This window comes from Agelaius tricolor, unplaced genomic scaffold (genome assembly GCF_023055355.1).
Source record: "Agelaius tricolor isolate 1412-34295 unplaced genomic scaffold, bAgeTri1.0.p SCAF_20, whole genome shotgun sequence".
Classification (NCBI taxonomy): Eukaryota; Metazoa; Chordata; class Aves; order Passeriformes; family Icteridae; genus Agelaius; species Agelaius tricolor.
Genome location: NW_027269280.1, coordinates 450,672 through 471,241, shown reverse-complemented (window position 1 = coordinate 471,241; position 20,570 = coordinate 450,672). Strand labels below are relative to the sequence as shown.

Below are 20,570 nucleotides of genomic sequence, written 5' to 3'. Positions count from 1 at the left end.
CCGGGCCGGTTTTGGGCTGGTTCCGGGCGGATTTTGGGTGGTTCCGGGCCGGTTTTGGGCCGGTTTTGGGCCGGTTTTGGGCCGGTTTTGGGCCGGTTCCGGGCCGTTCCAGGCTGATTTTGGGTCGGTTCCGGGCCGTTCCAGGCTGATTTTGGGTCGGTTCTGGGCCGTTCCAGGACGATTTGGGGCCGTTCCGGGCCGGTTTGGGGGCGGTTTTGCGTGGTTCCGGGCTGATTTTGGGCCGTTCCGGGCTGATTTTGGGCCGTTCCGGGCCGATTTTGGGCCGTTCCGGGCTGATTCTGGGTCTGTTCTGGACCGTTCCGAGCGCTGTCCCGGACCCCGCTGCAGTTCTCATTTCGGCCACGCGGTGGCGGCCGCCGCCCGCCCAGCGGCTCTCGGTCCCCTCGGAAATGGATTTTAACGCTCATTTGTACATTTCTACATTGAGTTTTACGTTTCTACGTTGAGTTTTGCATTTCTACATTGATTTTTACAGGTGAAATCCGCCAGAAGCGTGAAACGCGCCCTGACCGAGCACTGCAGGTGGATTCCTCCACCCTAACGCTGTCGGCACAGCACAGCACAGGCAGCACCATCATCCTTCCCACAATTCATCACATTTATGTGAAGAACTGTTAAAATCAGAGCTTATTACAGGCAGACAGCCAACATATTGATAACTGACATTGAAATAAAGTATAGCTTCATCGGGGAAAAAGTCATCCATTAACTGCTGAGCAGCTGATGCAGGGACCTTGAGCAACAGGTGAGAGATAAACAGGATTTAGGCACACGGGATATTCTGTGTTGCAGTCTGAAAGGCTTTCAGCATTTTCCTCTTGCCAGGTTTGGGATTCTTTCAGCTGAGCTGAGTTTTGCCCTTTGAGCCTCTGAGCTGTGCTGGCCTGGCAGCCTCAGCAGAACACAGCAAATATTACTGATAGAAAACAATCCTAGCAGATTTAGTTCATCACTAAAGCACTTTCCAGGCTTATTTGTATTTTAATTTCCACCTGTGGAGTGGATGGGGGCTCCCAGTGGTTCACTACTAGCAGGGGATCAATGGTTTTATTCTCTCTGAGCAAAAAGTCCTGCTCCTGAATACATGGCAAATATCCCTGGCTGTTGCAAATCTGACATGCTGAGTCTGTAATGCCATTTCCACAGGTACTGGCCTGGCCACAGCGCTGTTTCTCCATATATAACTCTACAGATTGGTGTGCTGGGTATTCCTTGCTGTTTCCATCTCCTGCTCTTCATCCCAGCTGACTTTGCATATGCTAAAAAGTCTTAGAGCCCAGAAGGGAAACAATCTCTTGGAAAATCAGAATTTCTACGCAATTAAGAGGGATATGAATCAGGTTGCATCAATCCTCTCTAGCTGCAATGACATCTGAAAATGACATTTCTCTAAGGAGCCTATGGAAATCACTGAGGGATTGACAAATCCTCCAGAAAAAGAAAGGGGGATTTCTTTGATCTCCATATCGTATCCATTTTCATAGTCCAAATCACATTTTGAATGGTTGATTTTATTCCAGTTCACTTTCCTGCAGTGTGCATGAAGAACAATGGCAGATACAAATGCGATTTTCTTTTCTTTCATTTATTGTTTTGAAAAGATGTTTTCAGGCAGTTCCACGATTCCAGGGTGTGTCCTGTGATTTTGGGATCTCTGGGATGGCTGTTCCAGCGAAGGATGTGAGTGATTGTTCAGGTTATGGAGCAGGGTGAGGATCCAACCCACGGGAGCCCCGGGCTCAGAGGGGCTGTGGGGCAGAGTCTGTGCCGGCTTTGCTGCGAGTGTTGGCCCCGGAGCCAGGCTCTGAAGGGAAGGGGCTTGTTCTGGAATTGTTTCTGTGCCTTTAACTTCGGTAAGGAGCTGCATCTCAGGTGTGGTGGCCCTTGAGGCTCCAGTGAGAGCGCGGGGCTGGGAGCTGTGCTGGGCTCTGGGCTCTGGTCCCTGTCCCTGCCCTGGCTGCGTTTCCCACTGATCTGAGGCAGGAACCCCAAACCAGGCCTGCAGTGCCCAGGATGGGCAGTGAGGAGCCCGGGTGCTCCTCCAGGAGCCATCCCTGAGGCTGCTGCCGCCTTCCCCAGGGCTGGGGCCTGTGCTGGGCTCTGGGCTCTGGGCTCTGGTCCCAGCCCTGGCTGCGTTTCCCACTGATCTGAGGCAGGAACCCCAAACCAGGCCTGCAGGGCCCGGGATGGGCAGTGAGGAGCCCGGGTGCTCTTCCAGGAGCCATCCCTGAGGCTGCTGCCGCCTTCCCCGGGGCTGGGAGCTGTGCTGGGCTCTGGGCTCTGGGCTCTGGTCCCTGTCCCTGCCCTGGCTGTGTTTCCCACTGACCTGAGGCAGGAACCCCAAACCAGGCCTGCAGTTGGTAGGGAAATGCAGGGAAGAAGTTAACAGGGATGGAAAGCTTATCAAATTTTGTTTAAAATATCAGTTTTTCACTGCCCGGGATGGGCAGTGCTGTCCATGCCTCAGGAGCCATCCCCGAGGCTGCTGCCGCCTTCCCCGGGCTCTGCTGAGCTCTGCAGGCACCGGAGCCTCCAGGGAGCTGCTCTTACCCCAAGGAGAGGAGGCAGAGCTGTGAAACTGCAGCAGAAAAGCTGCCACGAATCCTACAGGCATCATTTGTCACCGTTTAGGGATTATTCATCATTATCATATAATATTATAAACACTATTTTAGTATTTGTGTGATTAGGAAGATCTGAGTACCCGAGTGGACCCAGAACGTACCCAGTTACACACAGAGGCTTCTGGCAAAAAGGATTTGGCTTAATCACATAAAAAAAGGATTTGTAAAACATTGTATTTATACAATTATCCAATTTTATGTAAGCTTGACATTAAGACTCAGATAATCAAAGATTTGATTAAATTAAATCTTTGAGATTGGCACAAAATCCTAAACTGCTTAGCAAAAATCTAATGTTCCCTTCAGCACATGGAGTCAGATATTCAAGGCACTATCAAGATGCAAAGGATGTCCAATGAACAGAAAATAGACAATAAAAGGGCCAATCCAATAACTCTGATAGGAACTGGGACCTCATTTAGGGGAACTTAAATGTATAATTTATTGTGTGGTTTTATCTACCTGCTTAGTTGGTCTTTGAATCATCAATGTCTTCATGTTTTCATAAGGAATATCTATCTGTATATAAATATAAAACCAGCTTAACATTACATATGTTGCACAATAAAACCATTTTCATTTGATTAGGCCTAAATTGCATTGCCAAAACGCTGTATTTTGTTTTCTGGCATCCACCAGCAACTTCTCATATTCTTAATTAGAAAAATATTTTTCCCTGCTAGCGTTGGCCTCGTTGAGTTAACTCCAGGCTTTGTGTTTGTTTTCCTTTTCTCCATCTGAGCTGCTCCATTTGTCCTTCCCAGCACTGTCAGCTCAGGGATCTCATGGGATGGGCTGGGGAATTCCACCAAAAGATCAGATTGTTAATTACAATTCGACCAAAATATTGTTAATTACAATTTGACCCAAACATCGTTAATGACTCGATCAAAACATTATTAATGACTTGATCTGTCCTGGGGAGTGGAGCCATCCACCCTCTGTTAGGGGTTTTTGGAGGGTGCTGTGGACATTCACAGGGTATTTAGGGTACTTTGGAGGGTGTTATGGACATTCACAGGGTATTTAGGGTACCTTGGAGGGTGCTGTGGACATTCACAGGGTATTTAGGGTACTTTGGAAGGTGTTATGGACATTCACAGGGTATTTAGGGTACTTTGGAGGGCGTTATGGACATTCACAGGGTATTTCGGGTACTTTGGAGGGCATTATGGACATTCACAGGGTATTTAGCTGGTGTTTCAGAGCGTGCTGTGCAGGGCAGAGATGTAAACCCTCCATTCCTGCTGCCTCTAAGGGTTTTTCCAGCACTTTCATGGCTCTTTGCAGGTTTAGAAGCACTTCCCAAGGAAAGCAGAACTCGTGTGCTGGAAACCTTAGGGAAAAGCACAGCTCAGCCTTTTCTGGCTCACCCCATCCCCTGCATCGGTGCAGATTGATAAGGTGACAATATCTGAAAGAATCGATTTTTTCACCATTTTTAAAGCAAGAATCTCCCGGCTCTGAGGGAGGTTTGGTTTTCCTGCTCTCGGGGGCTTGGCCAATTGGTGTCACCATTGCGGGCACTGACGGTGACACACGGGGAAGGAGAAGGGAACGTTCCTCAGTCTCCCGGAAGGCCATGAGGCTGGGAAACGACGGCTCAAGGTGCAAACCTCACCAAACCGCACCTGTGCGCACCTGAGCAGCTCCCGGAGCTGAGGGCAGCTGCGTGAGTTTACTCAGCTGTGGGGTGATTTGTGCAGGTGAGTTAAATAAATCACCCCACGAGTGCTGAGCTTAGGGTGTGCATTAGCAGAAAGGCTGGCAGTAAATGCGAGTGGATGTGTGCTGATCTCTCAGCTGCAATCACTGCCTGCTACAGACAGACAGACAGACAGACGGACAGCCTGGCCAGAGGCAGCTGTTGTAATCCACAGTATTTATCCATCTGTTATACAAAATCCATCGATTCTAAACCCCTCCCTCCCGAGGTGTTTGCTGAAACCTTTCAGTCCCAGTCATGCACCAGCTCTCACCTGGTAAACGGGCGATTCCAGTGGGAACAAGGCAAGAGAAGTGAAATTGTAAATGGTTTGTGTGCTGTGGGGTCAGACCTGCTCCCTCCCGTGCTTTGGCCAGTGTCAGCTCCAGAGGCTTCACCGGGGCTGGGCTGGGCTGTCCTCTCCTGGCAAATGCAGCTGCAGCTTCTGCTGCCTCCTGCCCCAGCCCTGGCTCCAGCCTGACCTGCAGGGACCTGCAAGGGCTTCCAGGGACCCGAAAGGGCTTCCAGGGACCCGCAGGGACCTGCAGGGAGCTAAAAGGACCTCCAGGGACATGCAGGGACCTGAAAGGGCTTCCAGGAACCTGCAGGGACCTGCAAGGACCTGCAAGGGCTCACAGGGACCTGCAGGGACCTGAAAAGGCTTCCAGGAACCCACAGGGACCTGCAAGGGCTCACAGGGACCTGCAGGGATCTGAAAAGGCTTCCAGGAACCCACAGGGACCTGCAAGGACCTGCAAGGGCTCACAGGGACCTGCAGGGACCTCCAGGGCCCCACCAGGACTGCAAACGAGCTCTGCTCCCTGCTGGGCTCCCCAGAGGTGCCCAGCTCTGCCAGTGGCTCCCGTTTGCCCTGCAGTGCTGCCCCAGTCTGTCCTGGGAGCACCGTGGCTTTTCCAGGGCGTGCTTCAGAGCATCCCAGGGATCAATCCAGAGTTTGTTTCTGCAGTCTCCAGTGCCTGCTCGCACTTTGCTGTTTCTGCAGAAATTTCTGGCAGGGAACTTGTTTGCTTGGATCCTCGCGGTTGTTTTGGTAAGCATATTCTGTCCCTTGACAGGCCCCTCTTGGCAAATATTTCAAATTCCTGTCTTTCTCTTTTCGCATTTTAGTTTTTTCTCAGGATTTTTAGCTGCAGCTCTGTGTTATTTCTAAGAATTGCTCTTCTTGTCACTATAGGGTTTACACAGAATTCCTCCTCTTCCCCCAGGATATGCAGGAGATTGTGGATCACACTAATGAGAGAGGAATTCTCAAAAAAGCTGGAGGGAAATAGGCAAAAGCCAGCCTGGCTATCCCTCATTTTTGTAGGAACTGAAATTCAAAAAAATTCAAAATTCTTCTTTTATGGGCCCTAAATCAGGATTGCAAACAAAACTGAGATTTTATTTCAACACTGAAATTTGGTAGCACTGAACCTGGGCAACCTCAGAGCATCCATGCAGTGTGAGGGGCTCAGGGCTGTGGAATGTCCAGAAAGGAGAACAGAAAAGGTGAGGGTAGAGAACAGGTGCAGGTAGAGAATATCTCCATACAGGAGAGTAGAATTGGGACAGAATATCTCCATACAGGAGAATAGAACTGGTACACAATATCTCCATACAGGAGAGTAGAACAGGTGCAGGTACAGAAGAGCTACAGGTACAGAGTGTTGGTAGGGAAATGCAGGGAAGAAGTTATCAGGGATGGAAAGCGTATCAAATTTTGTTTAAAATATTAGTTTTTTGGTTTCTTTGGCTGAAGATAAATAATTTTGAGAGAACTGAAAACAAGGCTGTATCACAGAAGAGCAAATAAAATTAAGAATATCAGCTTCTTCTAGCTGTTATTTTTCCTTTACATGGAAAATGCTGGTTAATTGTGACATTGAGTGTAATTGGGAGAGTGTTATAAAATACTTACATGTAATTATTTTTATTAAAGCAGGAAGCAAAGTAGCAACTACAGAAGCTTTTCCCTAGCTTTGTGCAGCTGCGAGGAAACCGGAGAGATGAGGAATGCCTCAGTTTCCCAAGCTTGGTACAGATCAAGTAAAACCAATCCCTGGGAGTGCCATGTGATTCCAATCAGTGCTTTTAACGCTTTCTCCGGACAGAAACACAGCCTGAGCTCGTTTTTAACAAACAGGTGTCCGTTGTTGTTTTTAACAAACAGGTGTCAGGTTTCGGAGCTGTTTGAGCTGCGGCGCTGGGCTGGGTGTTGCCCTGATCGCTCCCAGGTGCGGATTTTGGGGAGTTCCCCTCCCTGCCGGGGCCGCTCCCAGCGGCGGGACCAGGACGGGAATGGAGAGGAAGGGACAGAAATGGAGAGGAGTGGACAGGGATGGAGAGAAAGGGACAGGAATGGAGAGAAGTGGATAGAAATAGAGAGGAGTGGAGAGGAATGGATAAAAGGGACAGGAATGGAGAGGAGTGGACAGGAATGGAGAGAAAGGGAGAGGAATGAATAGGAATGGAGAGGGATGGACAGAAAGGGACAGGAATGGATAGCAATGGAGAGGAATGGACAGAAAGGGACAGGAATGGACAGGAGTGGAGAGGGATGGGAAGGAGCGGGGTGGGACGGGGCAGGCGGGAGCGCTGACATCACCGCAGGGCGCGGGCTGGGGAGCGGCGCGGTCCCGGTCCCGCTCCCGCCGCTCCTTTCGGCCCCTTCCGGCTCCTTTCGGGTAATTTCAGCCCATTTCGGCCCATCTGAGCCCACCTGGCAGCCAGCAAGGAGTTTCCCCCGGGGTCAGCGAGGCAGCGCCTCCAGAGCGAGCGGAGACCGCGGACAGAAAGTTACGAACCAGATCTTTTCGGCCCGTTTGAGCCCATTTCAGCCCATTTCAGCTCATTTCAGCCCATTTCAGCCCGTCTGAGCCCACCTGGCAGCGGACAGGGCGTTTTCCCGGGCTCGCTCTCCCTGCAGCGCCTCGGAGCGAGCGGAGCCGCGGGGAGCGCAGACCGCGGACAGAAAATTGCAGATAAGCTCATTTCGGACCGTTTCGGACCATTCCGGCTCATTTCGGACCGTTCCGGCTCATTTCGGACCATTCGGACCGTTTCGGACCGTCTCAGCCCGTCCAAGCGCACCCGGGAGCCATCGAGGAGTTTTCTCCGGGGTCGCAGGCAGCGCTCGGGGCCGGGGAGCGCGGACAGAAAGTCCCGAACCAGATCTTTTCTATTCGGCACACGCTGGGATAGGAGTGTTGGGCTTCTTGCCACGGGACAGCGCAACTGCGGCGCTTGGTGCGCGTTTCTGTGAATTTTCCTGCGGTCACGGGAGTTTATTCGGAGTTAAATGAAGATACCGAGGGGTGAAGCAAGAAAACAACGCTTGGAGGGTCTGGAGGGGTTTTTTGCCAGCACTGAAGGAATGGACCTTTTGAACCTGCGTGGAAAATGTCCTTTTTGATACCAAAAGTCGCAAAGGAAAACTTATGATTGGAATCTTACAGGAGTTTGAGTTCGGCTGTACTTTTAACCTTGCGTAGACCATGGAGAGTTTGTTCTCGCTGCTCTGTTGCCATTATTCGCTGCTGATTTTATTTCAGCAGAAATATCAGGTAATGCTCGGAATCCTCTCAGTATGGAGGGGTGCTCGGGCTCCTCGTGGCGGGTTGTGCCTGGCCGTGTCTCACTGTGCGGTGTTTTATGTGCAGGTGTACGGGAACCATTCCCAGCTCCCCAAACACCCAGGTAAGGAATGCTCTGCTTCCCTTTTCTGACGATATGCTTGAGAATTTATTGGCTTTTTTTTGCGGTTTCTGAGGTTTTTTATTGCCGTAGTAGCCCCAAAGAAGCTGAGCCCATGTTTGAGTGCCAGCCTGCATTAAAGGTGTGATGTCCAAAGTGTGAGGCACTGTGAATTCAGTTCCCCACCCACGGAATATCCTGACACAAACACATTTGGAGGAAAATGCCTCGGATTTGGTGTGTGGGACAGTCCTGTCCTCGCTTTCCTGAGTGTGAGTTTCTGAATCAGATCTCTGCATAGACGACTTCCCTTTCCCCCCACATTCAGCGTTTTTGGTTCAGCAATGAGCAGTTGGATGTGCCAGTTTGTTCACTTTGCTGTTCTCTGGCGTGGCTTCAGCTCCTCTCCCCTCCTCCCAGCCTCACACTTGGGTTTAAATCAGTCACAGAGCAGATTAAGGATTTCTCATCTGTTTCCAACGTAAAAAAACTCCCTGAGAGCTCAGAAGGGTTTGTGTGTGCAACTGCAGAATTCCTCTGTTTATATAAATAGTTTAACCTCAAGCCTCATGGTGGTGTGCAAGTACAGTTTTACTGCTTTGCCAGCCCTGGGTTGCCTTTTTCAGCTTTCACCACATGTAATTATTCTCAAGAAAAAGGCAGAGCGATGGGGAGAGGCCACGTCTGTTGAAGGAGTAATTAATGGTTTCTGCTCCACCAAAAAAGAAAGAGTCCTATTTCCTAAAAACGAGGAAATTCTGTGGCTTCTGGCTGGTGAACAAAGGGGAAACCCTGCTGCCCCAGGTGGGGAGTCCCACAGGCTGGGCTGGGCTGCAGGGTTTGCTGCAGGTTTGGAGCAGCCCTGGGGCCTCTCGTGCGTGGGGTCACTGCCTGTGGAAGGGTTTTACATTCAGGGCAGCCAGTGCTCGATCCAGAGGTCTCAGCTGAGCTGGGCTTGCCCGGAATTTTCGGATTTTGTTTTGTGTGGGTGCCCGTGCGCCGAGGCTGGCGGTGCCCTCGTCCTGGCAGTGCCAGCTGGGCCCTCCTGGGCCCTCCCGGCGCCCAGAGGCCATGGAGAACCACGGATCCCATTTCCCTCCCGGGGGACATCCCCATCTCATCTGCCTGTACTCTGCTCCCTTCCTGAGGGAAAGCCTCTATGGCAACAGCAAACACTGAGTTAGGTGGGCTAAGAATAGATGCTGAATTAATGAATTCAGTTATGAATCATTTGTTAGATATCTCTGCTCTGGTTGACTTTGGAAGCGAGTCTGGGTAGTTCTTGTACCCTCACAAGGTGCAGAACTTGGAGTTCTGTTTCCTCAGGCCTGCAATTGCTTCTTGTGAAGTTCAGCAATTTTATCAACTTTGCGCTCAAAATAAAGAAATAAATCTTAGGATCCCATCTGTGTCCCACCTCAGAAACTGCACCATGAGGATGGAGGCCATCGAGGGGCTCTCCAGGGGGGCATCAGGCACTTTATTGAAGCTTTTGCACCTTCATGGTACAAAACTCTGGTGTGTCCAGGACAAGGACAGAGCAAGCATCAAACAGCAAAAGGGTTTGGTCTGCAAGGTGAAGAAGGGTGTGGGATGAGGCCAAGGACACAGCTCCTGCCTCGGGTTAATGTGCACATCAGCTGTGGGGAGGGTTTGCCGTGTCTGACACCTCAAGTGGGGTTTGACAGACTTTCCTGTCAGCTCCACACCTCAGGCTCCTGAGATATGGAAAATGGTTGCAGGGCAGAGAACAAGAAATGTGATGGATAGGAAGCCTGGCTCTGTTTGTCCCTGTTACCCTTTGTGTTGTCCCCGTAGCCCAGGCTGGTGGGATGAAATGCCATGATTGTGCACCTGGGGAAGGTGACACAGATACAGAAGTTTTTCCCCAAACTTTCTTAGCTGTAGGACATGCTGCATTCATTTCATCACATCTCATTAAATTAATTGTTTTGTAAATAAAGGGTTTATTGCAGCAAGCAAGATAGTAAGAAATTACAAGTCATGTTTTTGTGCACTAGTAATGCTCTACCCTTAAAATAGAATTGTTATCTTGACAGAAAATTTGGTTGTTTTGGGCAGCCTGCTCTTGATTAAGTTTGAGTGAGCCCAGGTCCCAGAATTTGTTCAAGCTCTGGTCCATCAGCCTGTACAGACAGACTGGCACTGGAAACCTGCAGGTTCTGGCCTTTGCCAGCTTGAGAAGCTGCTGGAAAGGGGAATTGCAGGAGAACCAAAGGTTCCCATGAGGTCCAGAGGGGGTTCAGGGTGCAGGGAAGGCTCTGGAGGCAGGGCTGGTGCCAGGGAGGTGGGAGCTGTTCCTTCAGCTCCTCTCAGCATAGCCCAGCTGCCCTGGTGGCCCCAGGAGCAGGGATGGGTGCTCTGAACCCCCCCTGGGCATCCCCAGGGCTCCAAACCTCAGGAAAATCTGGAATTGCTCTGGAGTGACTCCTCAGCCCCAGTGGATGCTGCCACGTTCACCAGCAGAGGTTTAGCCAGAGATTGTGACACGTTTTAGGTGCAATTAGAAGGAGAATCAGCTGGGATTTAGAAGCAGGTTTTCTGCAGTGGTTAATCAGTGATAAGGCTTTAATCTACGCTGCTGCTCTGATTTATGGCCTCGCTTGTGTGCCACGCTTGATTTACATAAAATATTTCGGTTTACTTAACCTTTCAACCTCTTTTATGGTTATTTTCTGTGGAGACTTGTTACACACCTTGTTGCTCTTTTTAATTTAATAATCTCCCGACCTGTGTTTCTTGAAAGGGTTCAAAGTCCTGGCATCAGCCTCCCACTACTGGCCCCTGGAAGATGTGGATGGAATTCACGAGTTCCGGGACACCAACGGAGGTACCAAAGCCTTCCCTGGCTCCATGCCTGCCTGCAGGAGATGGCAAAGGGGTCACTTCCGTAGCTCAGAGGTTGGGGTTTTCCCCAGTGAATGTGTTTGCAGGGCTCCCATACCCAAATGACGTTGTATTTGTGATTTCTGATTTTTGTGGAGTGTTCTCCCAGGTTTTATGGGCTGGGTGTGCATTGCTGAGGTTATAAAGAGAAGAGGTTTGTGATCCAAGGAGCCCCTGAGATCACACTGTTACTGGCCCCAGTGCTCTCAGGGGTCTCTCCCTTGGCTTTGGGGGAGCTCCGTGCCCGAGCTCCTCAGGCCCTTCTGAAGGTTTGTGTAGCTCTAGAGACAAAAACGAGTGAGAGGTGTCCAGATGAGAGCCCACACCTTCCTATCTGCCTTTGGGAGTTCCCTTATTGCAGTGTGAGCTGATAGAAGTTAAATTCTTTTTCCAGCTGGGCAAAATCAGAAGAGACTTGCCGAGGCAAAGCTGTTCCTGGTGAGCCAGGGTGGGACTGTGTGAGCCAGAGGGAACGGCACTTCTGCTCCAGGGTGGAGGTGCAGCCCCTGGCTGTCCCCCCGAGCTGTGGGGCTGTCCTTCCCTCCCCAGGAGTGAGCTGAGCTCTGTCCCTTGGAGGCTCAGGCTCCCCAGGACTCCCCAGGACTCCCCAGGAGCTGACTTTGCCCTGCTCACACCTTGGCCAGCTCCAGATGTGCTGCTGTGCATCCCCAGAGCGTTCCCCAAACCTTCTGCCAGAAGTGGCAATATCAATCTCTGATCTGTGAATATCCAAATCCCTTCATTGGAGAGGTGTTCAGGTGTTTTCAGCCTAAACTTTGTCCTCTTTCCCCAACATTTCTGAAAGGAATGGAATTGCCTGACCAGGAATAGATCTGGGCAATATTCTGCTTCCATTGGGAGCTGATGGCAGCATTCCTACTGACTGCAAGAGAACAATAATTTGGCTCACAGAAGTTGCCACATAAGTTCTCTAAAAGTGTGTTAAAGTAATTTTCTGACCCTGGACTCCACGTGGTTTCAAAAAGAGTGAAGTGCTCCATATCTAGCACTGTCTTGGCAGTCACATTACAACCAAGCTGTTTTGAAAATGATATATAGAAAATACAGCTCTTGGAAAAGGACAATTGATGTTAGATTGTTTCTCAGATTTAGTTTAATTTTACTCCAGCAAAATTCAGAAATATTTCAGTGCCTTGCAAGAGAGAAAGCAGAACAGATGAAGTTCCTGCTCCTACCAACCTTCACTTGCAGGAAGGGTTCTGGCTCACAGGAGCAATCTCTTTGGATTCCCATTACATCATGGTGATAGAGAAATTTATAGATGAGCCAGCTGCAGCACTTTGCTGCACAAATTGGGTGGGTTTTTTCTTGCAGTTACTTGCAGGGGCCTCAGTAGCCAGAGGTGTTTGTCTCTGCAGTGCAGCTCTGGCAGGGCTGAGCTCTCTCTGCACTGGATGGCTCAGGTTCCTCCCACTTGTTTATGTTGTGCCTTATCAGACACAGATATCATTTCAGCTGCCTCCAGCAGAGGTTTTATCTGTCTGATATTTCACTTTGATATACAAGAAAAGTGTGCTTTATTGTTGCAATCTACTCCAGGTGACAATTTGCTTGGTTTGGGCTCCGTTCTGATTACACAGCTCTTCTGTTTATTGCAGAGCCTGCCTTGTTTTTCCACTCATCAGATCATGCAATTATTTTCATTCCATGTTTCTCCTCTTAAATCCTTGAAGCACCATGATCTGTCTGTCACGTTAATCCATTTTATTTGTTGAAGTCATTGTGTGTGAAGCCAGATTTATATCTCTCAAAGCATTCGTGTGCTGAGAGTGTGGCAGCAAATTAATGCTTTGGAAATCTCAGCACTAGCAGCAATTGAAAGGAAACAATCAGCTCAAAATATAGCAAATAAAAGGAAAGTGGCCGTGCTCAGGTTTTTCATCTGGCCCCTTGATTGCCATGCATTTTTACCTGGAGGCTTTTGTGTGTGTTTTTCTTTTCCTAAGAGCATTTGTCTTTTTGTTCTGTGAGCTCAGTTGGTCTAAATGCCAAATCAATGTCTCTCCATCTACTTTCATGGGCTTTTCATCAGGCTTTATTTGCCTGCCCAGGGTAAACAATTACAGTGTGCAAGATACTGTTAAATTTTCAAAATCAGAGAAAAAAAAATCCAGAATAAAACCTTATGGTCAGACATAAAAAAGTTGGAGGTTTTCTGATATTTGGCTGGAGTTTCTTGTATTTTGATTTGTGCCCGTTGCTCTGATTTGCTCTCTGGGCACAAACGAGCAGAGCCTGGCCCATTTTTCCATCTCCAGCTGGGATTTTACAGATTTCTCTGCTCAGTACCAGAGGGAAGCCTTCCTCCAGTGGCTCTGCCTTTCCTGAGCAGGTGGAGCCCAGGGCAAATCTCAATCAGCAGATCTGTGATTTGTGCTGTGTGAGAGATATGAACTGGCCAATTCATTGCTGGTGGTGTTTATTCATTGTTTGCTCATTTGCTTGTTTTCTTTTGTTGTTCCACCCAGCTCTAAGAATCCACAACTTCACTGTGCTTCCTCCCCATAACTCTACCTTTGTAAATACCAATGACTCTGCCTACTCTAACTTCTCTGCAACTGTAGGTGAGGATTTGCTGGTTTTTTGTTCTGCATTTCTCAGGCGTGGATGGTTCTTGTAACCTCGGATTCAGAGTGAACTCTGGGTTTGGGTTCAAGTGCTCGTGTGGTAAAAGCGATGATGATGATGATGATTATTATTATTATTATTATTACTATTATTATTTCACTGTCACATGTTGCTGGAAAAGTGTTACCTGCATTGCTGGAATTCTGGTAGAGGCATCCCCACATGAATCCCATGGGAGGATGGCCCCAGGGATCCTCCAAAATCTAAAAATAATAATATTATGCTTAAAAGAAACAGAGGTGACGTTTCAGAGGAACATATAAGAATAAGCAGGTTATTTTTTTTCCTTGTCTTTCAAGGCTATAATGGAAAAGAAGCCCTCTGTTTTGCACTGGTTTATAATAGTTTTAGAGGACATGTTGAGAAAGACAAATGCAAGCAGATTTGCAAAGCCTGGCAGTGAGGTGTTGTCAGTCACGACAGCTTTGGTTAACATGATGGTTTGTTTTGGCTTTTTGTTTGTTTGTTTTCTTCATGAGAAGCAAATATTTCTATCTATGTCCTTATATTAATTTTTTGAACATCCACACCCAGAAACTGCCAGTCCCAGGCAGGAGCCTGGCAGACTGGAAAGCAGCTACAGCAGCTTAAAGTCACTTAATTTCAGTAATTGCATTTGTGCTGTGGAGCTGCAGTTGAAATGTGACCTGGTGCCCACTGTGCCTTAGGTATTAACTGACATCACACTGTCAGAAACCCGACTTGGGGAGAGGGATGGAAGTGGTGGAACTGTCACTCGGGCTGCTCAGACAGTAACACTTTTATATTGCAATACTAAACCCACCATTTTTTTACTCTCTAACAGTAAAAGTATGCTGGCAAATGGGAGCTCTATTAATGATGAACTTCAAATGACCCTAATTCCTTCCAGTCCTCTCTTATCTGCTTTATAGACCATTTGCATAGTTCTCACATAATAAAGTGTGCTCAGTATGAACATCAGAGTGACACCCATGGCAAGGAAGGGCTGGGGGAACAGAAATGTGTCACCTTATGGGAACTTCCCTGCAGAGAGGGAAATTTATAATTAAGTGCCTTGAGAAGAGTTTGGAAATGCTTGATTTACCCCATAGTACACACTCATATTTTTAAAAGGAACTGAATTTTATCTGTCAGTTAGAGGCAGGACTTGATGGTTTCTTCCTCAAAAGGAGGGAAAGATACCTGAAAGCTGATGTTTAAATGAGGATTTGGGATGAGCAAAGAGAACATTGAAACTTGCATTCCCTGCATTCGTTCAGGAAAGGAAAATGTCTCCCATGCTGGAGCTCCCTCAGAGCAGCTCTTCTCAATGCTTTTCCAGAAGAAATTCTGAAGAAGGTCCCAAACCCAGGGTTCTGACAGCCCTTGCAGAAATTCCATCCCAAGAACGGTGGGAACAGAAATCCCCCACCAAAACCTGACATTGCCTGCTCAGAAACAGCAATCCAACATTCTCTGCTCTCTGCAGGCATCTCAGCCCAGCAGGAGCTTTTGGTTGTGATTTTTGATTGTGGTTTCCCATTGTGTGCATTGCTGAAATCAGCCAGGACAAACAGGAACGCTCCCCACCACCCTCTGTCAGCTGCACTCAGACCTTGATGAGGTCAGTGATGCAGCAAACCAGCCCCAGGTTTCTGTGCTGAGAGAGCCCTGTGCCTCAGCTGGTGGGAGAGGACACAAGGAAATCACAAACAAATTAGTCATTATCCCCATTGGATAAATAGTCATTGTCCCCATTGGATAAATAATAGTCATTATCCCTTTGGATAAAGCAATTGCCCTTCCAGGGGCCAAGGACAGCCCAGCAGAGCCTGTCTGACAGGAGATCTGCTTCTGTCTTTGAGTGCACCTTGTCAGGGATCTTTCACTGAGTTATTTCTCAGTGAAAACGAGGTTGATCACCAGCTTGCCCTTTCAAAAAATGAAAAAAAGAAACACTATTTTGTTACGTTTTAATTGGTGAAGGAATTTATTTGCTGGCTCAGCCTAACGTAGTAAGACAGCTCTAGGAAGGGTCTGGCATTCCAAACTCTGCAAAGCGTAAAGTTTACTCAGATTACTCAAAAATAATCATTTTTGGGTGTATGGGTTCTGTCAGTCTTAGTTAACCACAGAGCTGAGTGGATATGAGTGTAATAATATTTACAAACCTGAAATAAAAGAGGTGTCTGTGTGGTCTTTAAAAATACAACAAACCACTGACAAATGGAAACAAAGAAAGAAACTGAACACACAAAACTGGCAAGATGGAACAAAAACACCAAAAAGGAAAACAAACACAGCAAGTGACAAAGCCATACAGTTGGAGCCAGATAAAGATTGGAGCTATAGCAGGCTGTTAAATCACATTTCCAGGAAGTTTTCCTTTATGTGAATGTTAAACTGGATTTTGCATTTGCTCTAGATATTGTAGAAGGGATGGTGAACAAAGGGATTTACGTCACTGAAAAGAAAGGAGTCACCTTTCTCTTCTTTGGGAGCTACAGAAATTCCTGCATCAGTAATCCAGAGGCTTGTGGGCCTGAAGGTGAGAAACTCGTTCACTGTGATTTACTCTTCTTTTGCTGCCAAATTATTCAATAATCATTGTTTCTTTCCTCCTTGGAATGAAATCTAAAAACGAGGCTTGACGCTTTGTTGACTTCTAAGACAATTGAGTGTTGATTGCTGAAAATTTAGCCTTTTCTAACTGCAGGTTAAATTAGAACCGGAGCTTTGCTGATTTTAAAAATGCTGTCCTGGTTTATGCCAGCAGATGATCTGTGCTCAAAGGCATCCCCACTGCCTGTGTTCTGCACGCTGGAAATGTTCAGTTGCGCTTGGTTTTTTCATTCACGTCTCCTCTCCCTTGCTTTCCTCAGGGGTAACGTTTTCCTTCTTCTGGAAGACCCAAGACCAGCAGGCCAAGCTGCTCCCTGCCTCTGGAGGCCGAGTGATTTCCAGCGGTTTCAAAATCTGCTCAAACGAAGGCGAGGGCTCCGTGGAGTTCTACACGCGGGGAAATGCAATGATGAAGTGGAAAGCAAGCTTCAGCCCACCAGGTGAAGTTTCTGTATTTAAAAAAAAACAGATTTCTTTCTTGCACTTTGCTTTTTTCCTGCACGCAGAGGTGGTGAGAAGAGCACAACTTGAGGAAAGAGAAAGGGGGTGTATAAAATAGCTACAGGCCTCTGTGCTGAGAACAGAGGATAAGATGCAAAGGAAAGCAGTGATAGTGATGTATTATAGAACACTGGCCATGGCCAGCAGCCCCTGGGCCCAGCTTGCAGAGGGGTCTGGAGTTGAGTCCTCGTTGACTCCTGTGGTTCTTGCATGTTTGAGTGGGAACAGGAGCCAGGAATGCAGATTCATCCCTGGCAGCTCCCAGGGCACCCCAGGGCTGCTCTCTGCTGAATTCAGCCTTTATTTGGAAACTCTCTCACTGCTCTTTGGTGCCTTCATGATTCTGTTTCTGTTGAGTGCCAGGTTTCCTGTGCCAAGCCATAGCATTAATAAACATTTTGGTGTATCACATATCTCACTGCTTCTGTCTAAACTGTGCCTTGCTGGGGAACACTAATATCTACTGACTGGAACAAATGCTGGTCTTCCCCTAATGCTAATGGCATTCCATAAATATTTTCTGGCCCTAATTTGACTGCCTGTACATTGTTGAAATAGGACTCACGGTAGCAGTTTCATAAACCTTAATGAATCAGTTCAGAAATCTTCTTTTAAGAGAAAAGCTGCAAACGGCAAGAATAATTCACAGGTTTGTGGATTATCCAGTCCAAGTGAAAATGAGTATTGTGTTTTCTGGCTCTCAAGCATAACCAGGGAATGGTGAGAACTCTTGAGTGGTTTATGTGCTTGTTCTCCAGCTCTTGCAGTCCTTGTGCTGCTCTCTCTGGCCTGAGGTTGAGGCAGGAGTGAAGAGCCCTCAGATCTCAGCCAGCAGCACTCAGCAGGGGGAATTTATGGAGCTGCAGTGAGCCCAGGTTCAGGCAAGGCTGAGGGCATCCTGCCAGGCATGGGCTTCCCCAGAGGGGTGAGGAGTGATGGGCACAGCACCAGCATTCCATGGCTCACCATTGGCCTCCCTGGCGGCTCCATGGCCGGGAGAGTCCAGCAGGGAGCTCTGGATGGAGCTGGACCCAGCTCTGGAAGGGTCTCTGGAGCTGCTCCCAGCCCTGCTGTGCCTCTGCTGCCTTGCAGGTCCCTACTGGACCCACGTGCTGTTCACCTGGCGGTCGAGGGAAGGCCTGAAGGTGTACGTGAACGGCACGCTGAGCACCACGGACCCCGAGGGGAAGGTGTTCTATGACTATGGGGACGCCAGCCCTGACCTGCTGGGCACGGAGGGAGCAGCCCCACGCTCCGTCAGCGGCGCCTTCGATGAGTTTGTGATCTGGGAGAGGGCGCTGAGCCCACGCGAGGTGCGCCAGTACTTCACTGCTGCCGTGGGTGAGTGTGGGCAGGGCACCTGTGAGAAACGGCTGCTCACTTTCCATAGTTTGTGTTATAAGTGAATTAGTCAATTTGATTAACAAGGAGAATTTATGCCATAATTAAAATACAATTGTAAGAAGGCCAAAGATCAGATGGGCGCTGAGCCCGCGCGAGGTGCGCTAGTACTTCACTGCTGCTGTGGGTGAGTGCAGGCAGGCTGGGCAGGGCACCTGTGAGAAACGGCTGCTCGCTTTCCATAGCTTGTGTTATAAATGAATTAGCCAGTTTGATTAACAAGGAGAATTTATTCAGTATTAAAATACAACTGCAAAAAGGCCACAAACACAGATCAGACCAGTGCTGGGCCCACGCAAGGTGCACCAGTGCTTCACTGCCACCGGGGGTGAGTGGGGCAGGGTGTGGACACCTCTGAGAAATGGCTGCTCACTTTTCATAGTTCGTGTTATAAATTAATTAGCCAGTTTGATTAACAAGGAGGATTTATCCAGTATTAAAATACAATCGTAAAAAGGCCACAAGCAAAGATCAGATCACGCGAGGTGCCAGCGCTTCACTGCCACCGTGGGTGAGAGTGGCCAGGCTGGGCAGGGCACCTGTGAGAAATGGCTGCTCACTTTTCATAGTTTTCAATCTTTAAAAAGTTTATAAATCTTTAAAAAGTTTATAATGCTCTGGTCATGGTGGAAAAAATGCTTTTGTATTTGGCTGCTGTATCTTTGACAACAATGAGGGTTACTATAACACTGTCCCATTAATCACCCTCTGTGATTAATGCAGCTCCACAAGAATGTTCTGCTGCCAAACCCCAGAGCAGCAGATTTTCAAATTTCCCCAATTCATCAATACGTGTGCCCTGTCCCGCTGCCAGGGAGGAATGGCTTGAATAAACACAGGGAGAGCCCATTTTAACCCCTTTTTAACCCCTTTTTAACCCTGTGGGCTCCCAGCACTGCCCTCTGACAGACTGGGAAGGTCCTCCCAGGGAATCAAATCCTGTGCAGGGCTCTGCTCCCTCTCCTTCCCTCTGGGCCCCAAATCTGATTCTGCACATCAGTGCTGGGAGCTCCAATTCTGCTAAATCCAGATTTTTCCAGAGCTGTGCAGAATTCTGCCTGCATCCCACCTTTAATCCCAGCTGATTTTCAGGAGGCTGCATCCCAGACTCCTTGATTTGTGCCTTGAGGTGCTCGTGCTGTGAGCACCTGTGACTTTACTGCAATTTCCATGGCATTAATTGCCCTGTTGATGGGTTTTTCTGCTAAACTCCTGATTCCACAGGTTTTTTAGTGTCATGTGGAACTATCAGAATGCTGTGAAAAACAAATGTGTGCCTCTTAATTGAAAGTGAAGCTGGATATGTATTTTCCAGGGGCTTAGAAATTCAAATGTAAAGGGATGCCAGGTATATATTTTGTTTAATTAGACAGAAGAATTCTAAGCCAACATTGCTTTAATGTGATCAAGTGTTTTGGAGCACCTGGGAAATGTGGCAATTTAATTTTTGGCTTTTCTCTTTAAAATAATAGACTGATTGGATTTTATAAAATTTCCCACTTAATGTATGAAATTAGAATGTTCTCAGAGGAAGCAATGGGTATTACAATAGTAATGAACAGAGGTAGAAAGGTTATGATATCTATTTATTGATTTTGGGGGATTTCTAGCAGGGTTGAGGCAGGGTAATATGCTTTGACATAAGCAAATAGGACAGCCTGGTTTTTAATTGAATGAATGCTCATGTTCCTTTTGGATCTATGAGAGAAATGGCTCCTGTGGATGCAGCTACTGTTGGATTACACTGAGACTCCACACCCCTGGCAAATGATAACCCTTGGTCAGATGTAGATTAGAAGAAAATTTGATTCCTCTATCACAAATGAGTAATAAATGCCTTATCACAGAAAGGAATCAATGTTCTTTAATGGAGCGACTGAAGGCCGTCCAGAATCAAGTTTATTCTCTCTGTCTTGACAAATCATTTCTGCCATGCTCATGTGGTCGTTTTCATCACCATTTCTACCCCTGCTCTTCCACGTGGGGGTTCCTCAGTTTTGCTGCAAGCACTGGGAGTATTTCCACTGGCTTTGACTGTTTCTCAGACATTCGGATAGCACAGATTTCTGATGGGCAAAAGCCTTTCCGAGCTTGCCCTTGTGGGTGTGATTTTATCTGGCACTGGGACAATTCAGCCTCGAGATCGGAGTCAGCTCCAGCAGCTGGGCATGGGAGCTGGGGCTTCACCCTCCTTTTTCCAGGGTCCCAGTCCCAGTTTGTCTCACTTACAGAAATAAAACAAGATCTTCCATGACACTGTCAGAGCTGTCCACAGATCATCATTTATTTCTGATAAGGCAGAGGATTTAAAATAACTCCAAACCTTAAAGAATTTCTGTAAATGTTGGAGAAGAAGCTGGAGGAGAAAGATAGATGTCAGTGTTGTAACTGTACCTTTGGCCTTTTTTATTGAGATATAACACTTGAAATTTCCTGTTTGCAAACCAAGATTTAGGTATGTAAGACTTCAACTACTGCAATGCTCA

At 47.9% G+C, this 20,570-nt stretch overlaps 1 protein-coding gene across 1 annotated transcript in view; it reads left to right on the top strand.

Annotated features, from left to right (window-relative positions):
• Positions 1-6,973: 6,973 nt before the first annotated feature.
• The window catches only part of ADGRD1 (adhesion G protein-coupled receptor D1), a 117,110-nt gene continuing 103,513 nt past the window's right edge, over positions 6,974-20,570 (top strand). The window contains exons 1-6 of the mRNA XM_071444938.1: positions 6,974-7,913; positions 8,010-8,046; positions 10,811-10,894; positions 15,986-16,108; positions 16,443-16,622; positions 17,776-18,024. Coding sequence (XP_071301039.1) covers positions 7,845-7,913; positions 8,010-8,046; positions 10,811-10,894; positions 15,986-16,108; positions 16,443-16,622; positions 17,776-18,024 — 742 coding nt within the window. The 5' untranslated portion in view covers positions 6,974-7,844. The remainder of the gene's footprint in view (positions 7,914-8,009; positions 8,047-10,810; positions 10,895-15,985; positions 16,109-16,442; positions 16,623-17,775; positions 18,025-20,570) is intronic.